Source organism: Vitis riparia, chromosome 15 (genome assembly GCF_004353265.1).
Source record: "Vitis riparia cultivar Riparia Gloire de Montpellier isolate 1030 chromosome 15, EGFV_Vit.rip_1.0, whole genome shotgun sequence".
Classification (NCBI taxonomy): Eukaryota; Viridiplantae; Streptophyta; class Magnoliopsida; order Vitales; family Vitaceae; genus Vitis; species Vitis riparia.
In genome coordinates, this window is record NC_048445.1 from 20,587,887 (window position 1) to 20,595,207 (window position 7,321).

At 32.0% G+C, this 7,321-nt stretch overlaps 1 protein-coding gene across 1 annotated transcript; it reads left to right on the plus strand.

The window, feature by feature from the left end:
* The first annotated feature begins 4,344 nt into the window (after positions 1 to 4,344).
* LOC117932068 lies at positions 4,345 to 4,950 on the plus strand. Its single transcript, XM_034853107.1, has one exon. The coding sequence runs from the start codon at positions 4,345 to 4,347 to the stop codon at positions 4,948 to 4,950; it is 606 nt and encodes a 201-aa protein (XP_034708998.1).
* The last annotated feature ends 2,371 nt before the right edge of the window (positions 4,951 to 7,321 follow it).

Below are 7,321 nucleotides of genomic sequence, written 5' to 3' on the forward strand. Positions count from 1 at the left end.
TATGCATTAATAAAGGAAACTAAGCATTCAAGGAAAAGATGGTAATTTATTTAAGAAAAATGTAGTGCTCTCTAATGACATATATCCATGCAAGGTATTCTAAGATCATAAGAATCAAACCAGCTTTAGGCAGATCATGACTCTTATTACTAGGGTAGAGACCCTTTTTAGTTAATAAACCTATCTTAAACCTCAAAAGGTTAGCATATCTTTGTGTTCAACCCTTAGCACATACAAGTAGGACCACTTTAGGTGATTCTACTACTTCATGTCTAAGTGTATAACCAAGATCCTTGACATCAATGTTACCAAGTGAAGAGTTCTATTTTTAGGATTGGCCACTCTCACTATAAACATGTATAGTCTTGTCCCTTTAGGATAGTCTATATCCCTTGATTCCTTTGCTCACCCCATATTTAGGATAGTGATGGACTCAAGATTAGGATGAGGTGGACCTTGGAGGTTGTGGGCTTGCTTATGGCCCCCACCTACTTAATATTTTGAATAAGAGGCTTTAAGATAATTTTGGTTACCTTCTTAAAATAAGTTGTCAATCATGTAATTTTCCAATATCCTTATTTATTACTTGAATTAGGATTCTTGTTCTAAGTGGGAATAGCATTTATATTCCTTATCCTTAAACTTTCCTTTCCCAATAATAGTTTTTCTTCTATTAGGTGGGAGAGCTTAAAGGACCGCCTTAGGTGTTGTTATCCTTCTCTCAGGGTGGAATAGCATGGAGAACCACCTAATCTAAATTTAGGAAAGTTCCAAAAAAAGGAATTAGAAATACCAAGTAGTAACAACCAATTCCTTAAATAAATATATAAAGAAAAAATCTTCATGAAAAATTATTCTTTTAAGAAAATCTAAAATTATCTAATTTGAAAAATATTTCAAATTATTTCCTATCACATGCCATACAAAAAAAAAAATGCATAAAGGGAAATAAAATAAATGTGAATCCCATGGGCTTAGGGATCCATTGCTTATTTAGTTTCCTAAATATTCCATAATCTAAACACACCAAATTTATATTGCAACCAAAATAGGGTTAATTTTTGAATCTTTCAAAAATTCTAACAATACACCTAGGAACCCTAAATTTACCAAAGAACCTACTAAGAACACTGGAACCAACTTTTGATGCACATGAAACACCTCGCCCACTAGATGTAGTGCTTGAGTGCTTCGAGCGCTAAGGGCTTCAAATGCTCAAGCACTACTGCAATTCCACATATTCCGAGAGTAGTTCTCTTTCTCTTCGGTGGCCATTTTCTCCAAAAAAAAAATCACATTTTTTTAGTTTAAGACTGTGCATGAGCCTCTCGTTCTGGACCAACTCTTTTCACATTTGTCCCCACTTGATGGCGAGACTCACTTTTTAGTGAAAACTGTTTTTTGAAAAAGGTGGATTTGCCACTTATTTTATTTTATTTAAAAAAAACCAAAAAAAGAAATAAAACCTTAAGAGGGACTCCTTATTTGGAAAAGTGTCTTTGAAAATCGAGTCTAAGACCGAGGGTCACCAGAAGGTAACTCCCCTCTAAGCCTTAAATAAAGGTATTTATTAATGAGTTAAGGTAACTATGACAATTGATTTGTAAATTAGTGGATACCAAAGAAATAAGTGATACACAATTAAGACAATGGTGAAATCATAACTTACATCAGTCAAATGAACCATGCATATGCAAAAAAAATCAAACAAAGGAAGGAGAGGAACGTACCTCAATAGCATGTAAAGCGCTTTCATAAAATCAATGAGGGTTAGTTCACAAGAAATTAAAAAAATAAACATGAAAAATCATAATAAAAATCTAGGGATAACCGATTAAAAGGGACAAAAATCCCATAATATTGTAAAACTAACCCCCCACTTTTAATAGCCTCCAAAATGACCCAATCTGGACAAAAATACCCCTCAGCTACATCAACTCATTTTTCCCTCCCATTCTAAATTTATTTCCCTCCATTCACCTCTTTTTTATTCTTTCTTCCACTTTTTTTTTTTTTTTTTTTCATTTTCTCCTGTTATTCCGTTTCTCTCTTTTCAGTGCATTTCTTCAAGTTTCACACATAGTTTTTCTTCAGATTTCTTCAACTTAAAGCGCCTTAAGTTGTGGTTGGATAAACAATGTACGTTTATTTTATTTTTTTTTTCCATATTTTTTTCTTTCATGTTTTATTTATTGAATATTTTCAAACATTTAATGAGATGTGGTAAATATTTAAATAAGTTTGAAAATGTTATAATTTTTTTAACATCATTTACAACCATGAAAAAAGGGATTAAAAGAAGGAAACAATCAACTTAAAAAGTGTAATGTGGAGAAACATTGCCCATATGGAAAAATCAAATGATGGTAAGTAATAAAACTTATGGAATTTTATGATGGTTTTGGTATTGTTTGCATATTTGTTCTTTATATAGATGTAAATATATGTGTTAATAGGGTTTTGATATAATATATAAAGTTATCTTTTTTAGTTATATACCAAAACCTTACAGATATTAAGTTGAACTTGACATGTGTTAAGTTGAACTTGACGTAAGTTAAGATTGTATATAGTTATTTTATAGTAACATTATGTTATTGTTATTTTATTTAATTATACTCAATTTGAGTTGAATCATTTGCAAATTACCCTTGACATTAAATGAATTACAACATAACCAATCTTTTAGTAAATAAATATATTTTTATTGTTTAAAATAGTTTAGAGTTGCAATGTCTGAATTTATTTAATAACTATATACATTGTATTTCTATAGCATTATTGGTATTATTTGAGGTAGTAAAGATGATCAATAATATTATTTATTTGTTGTTTATTAAAAAAATAAATATGTGTAATGAAATAATATGTATTTAATAATGAATGAGTTTTTTAAAATTAATACCTACTTATTGGTGCTAATACTATGATGTAACTAAAAAATATTCTAATATTGTTTGTTGATGCCACTAATTGAATTGTTTTGTTATTTCAGTGGTTGATGAAGTAGGAATAATGCTTTTATATGAAGGAGAATGGGTACGAGATGGAAATGCTTTCTATTTCGAAGGAAGTAAAGGTAAAGGCATTGAGATCCCGAAAACTATATGATATAAAGAGTTATTAGGGGTTGTCTATCATATTCTGAAGCTAGATCCAACGAATTGTTTTCTTTCAATGAAGTATGTATTCAATGCCAACATACCCACAAGTCCTATACAACTAACTGATGATGGGGATGTGAAATTCTTTATTGGTTTAAATTGTACAAATGGTAAGATTCTTGCTCCATTGTGCATCACAGTTGAAAAGAGAATTGATAATCACAATCAGAAATCAATTTGCAATTCTTATTCCAAATGTCATATGTCTTCTGAGATTGATCAAAAATTGAACGGGGACTCAATGTTGATGCATAAAAGTAAACATATTCATTGTGATTCAGTTGAAACTCTTACTGTTGATGGTGAAAATGGACCAAGATTTCAAAATGAGTCACTTGAAGGGTATAAAGTTCATGATTGGAACATGAATGAGACTGCAATTAATGAGGGGGATTATAGGATGAATACTAACCCTACTAATGATAAGCAAGTGACCCAAATTGGCTCATTCAGAACTGGTTCAGCTCAGAATGCAGAAATCTTTACCATGATTGATACAAATGATGGTTTCATACATGCCAATCCCACTATAATCAAAGATGTAGCAAATGAAAGACAAAACATGATGCAACAACCTATAGTTAGTGGAATTAGTGATGACCATCTATAAGAGCACCAAATATACTCAAGTAAGAAAGAATTATAAAGGAAGTTGTATATGATGGCTCTGAAAAGGAAGTTTGAGTTCAAAACAACTAAATCCACTACTAAGTTATTGCTTGTTGAATGTTTTGATAAAGAATGCAAGTGGCGAGTTTGTGCTACCAAGTTGGGGATTTCCAGTATGTTTCAAATAATGAAATACTATTCAACACACACTTGTCAGTTAGATATGATGTCTCGTGACAATCGACATGCAAGTAGTTGGTTGATTGGTGAGAGTATAAGAGAAACATATCAAGGGGTTGGTTGTGAATTTCGATCAAAAAACATTGTAGCAAACATTCGAAAGCAGTATGGCATTCAAATCAGTTATGATAAGGCGTGGAGAGCTAGAGAACTTGCTTTAGGTTCTATTAGGGGATCACCTGAGGAGTCTTATAACACTTTACCATCCTATTGTTATGTTCTAGAGCAAAAAAATCCTGGTACCATTACTGATATAGTTATTGATTGTGATAATCAATTCAAATACTTTTTTATGTCGATTGGTGCATCTCTTACTAGGTTTCACACATCAATGAGGCATGTAGTTGCAGTTGATGGGACATTTTTTAAAGCAAAGTACTTAGGGAATTTATTTATTGCAGCGTGTAAAGATGGTAACAATCAAATATACCTTTTAGCCTTTGGGATTGGTGATTCAGAAAATGATGCCTCATGGGAGTGGTTTTTACAAAAACTGCATGATGCACTTGGACACATTGATGATTTGTTTGTGATATCAGATCGACATGGTAGCATTGAGAAAGCAATACATAAAGTATTTTCCCATGCGAGGCATGGTGTTTGCACTTATCACGTTGGACAAAATTTGAAGACAAAGTTCAAGAATCCTGCAATTCATAAGTTGTTTCATGATGCTGCCCATGCTTATCGTGTTTCGAAGTTTAATTTTATATTTGGGCAACTAGAGATGATTGACCCAAGAGTAGCAAGATATTTGATGGATATAGGAGTTGATCGATGGACACGTTCATATTCTACCGGAAAAAGATATAATATCATGATGACAGGGATCGTTGAAAGCCTTAATGCTATGTTGAAAAAAGCTAGAGATCTTCCGGTTTTGCAATTGGTTGAAGAATTGAGAAACTTACTTCAAAAATGGTTTGTGACTCGTTAACAATAAGCAATGTCAATGTCAACTGAACTTACCATGTAGGCTTATGGAGAACTTTGTTCAAGGTATAATATGTCAGCAACATATCTAGTGGAACCTATCAACTCCAAGGAGTGTAATGTTAAATATGTTGGCATTAGTGCTCAAGTGAATTTAGACACTCGTTCATGCACATGTCGACAATTTGATCTTGATCATATTCCATGTGCACATGGTATTGTTGCTTGTAGATTTTACAACATTACATGTTACACTTTGTGCTCCAAGTATTTTACTACTAAAACATTGTTATCTTCATATTCAAAGTGTATTTATCCAACTGGAAATGAAATATATTGGGTAGTACCTGATCATATTCGTGACAAAGTTGTGTTACCACCTAAAATGAGACGCCCAACAGGAAGACCAAGGAAAGTAAGAATTCCTTTTGGTGGAGAGGGCAAGCGCACATCTCATTGTAGTCGATGTGGTCAAATGGACATAATCGAAAAACATGCAAACGACCAATCCCTTGATATCATGATAGCTTTGGCATTCTATGAATTTACATGGAATGAAAATTGTAATAGCGAGCTTTTTTATTTTTTTGGTACCCATGTGAACGGAAATGTAAGTTACTTTTTAGTATAAGGTGATAGGATAAGCACATAGATGAATATTGTGATAATGATCCCTTTTTTTTGCATACCCATAGAAATGGAGATATTTGTTACTTTTGTACATATATGTTATGATGAGTTATGTATAAAGTATGAATGAAAATTGCATGTTTATTCTCAAACTATGGACTTAACTATTCTCACTTTTATTGATAAGAAACTTGACAATAGTTAAGTTCAGGTTTTGTCTGAAGACTGTAGACTTAACTACCTTCAAGTTTATACATAAAACAACTTGACAATAATTAAGTACAAGTTTTGTTTGAAGATTGTAGACTTAATTACTAATGAGAATCAACAAGCATTCAAGGATCTATTGCATGTTCCAGTTGGGCCTATTACTAAAGCAAGATCTAAGAAGATCAAAGAAGCACTTAATGGGCTAATTCAAGAGATTTGGGTTGATTCTAACGCAGGACATTCCAAGTTTAACCCAAAGGAAGATGAAGGTGTAATAAATTTAATCCAAGCTATTAAGGGCTAATCTGGCTTGATTGGGCGTGATCTATGGCATGGATTAATGACTGATTGACTTTTCAGCTTCATATCAGTTATTTCCTATTCTAGAGCTTCTAAATTCAGGCCAAATCTACCTTAATTTTAGGCTTTTATTATTTAGAACGTTTTTTTAGCTATTTTCCTATTTTAGATCTGCTAATTTCAGACCAAATCAACCTTTATTTAGGGTTTTAATATTTAGTACCTTTTTTAGTTTAGGGTTTTAATATTTAGTAAGTTTTTTTTTCTTAACATATAAATAGCACGCACTCATTGTAATAAGGGATAATTTTTATTGAATAAAAAATCAGAAAATGTGAGGTTTTGCTCTTCTTTTGGTTCTTTAAAAACTATGAACTTATCAGGGATTCTTCCCTGTGGCGTTCAAACTTTATACCTTCGGTTCGTGATTCCATTGTAATCATTGGGTCAAGGTCTGTTACTTATACTTTTGGTTCGCGTTTCACTTATAAAAGTTGGGTTAGGGTTCTATCAAAAATCTGTATTTTAGCTTTCTTGGGCAATTATTCCAATACTGTTTGTTGGGTCTCAAATCGTGTTGATTGAGGTTCACACTATTTGGTATCAGAGCATAGGTTCTAAAATCAGTTTTCTATCCCTTTAGTTTTTTGTTTCCTATTATCATCCTATCTTGTTCATTTTGTGTTCTTTATTCCTTGTTCTTATTTTTTGATGTGCAATAGGTTAAAATCGTGCACCAAGCTCCAAAAATAAAATAAAATAAAAAATAAAAATAAAAATAAAAAGAGAAAATAAAATAAAAAACTTAAGAAAAGAAATAGAAAAAAAAAATATTGAGTGTCGTTTCAATTCTCTCAAATCAAAATATTATTTTCTTTTGTCCTCTTCCTTTGATTTAATGTTTCTGTCATATTTTCTTACAATTGGTATTAGTTTAGATATTACAAGTTGAATTTCTTGATTAAGTTTATTGGTTTAAGCAGAACTAAAAAGGGGAAGCTACGAGTGGAAAAAGGCAAGAGAGTGTGAGACTAATATTGGGAAAAAACCAATTTAAGAGTGAAACACGAGTATGAGTGCAAACACGTGAGAGAGTGTTGTGAGGAACTATTTCTAACATTTTTTTTGTAGTTTCAAAAATATGTCTTCTAGGGGTGAAACATCAAATAAGGAAGGAGTGGAGGAGTGGAGGAGTCATCCCTCATGTTGCAGGCTATGCAACAATAGTTTGAACG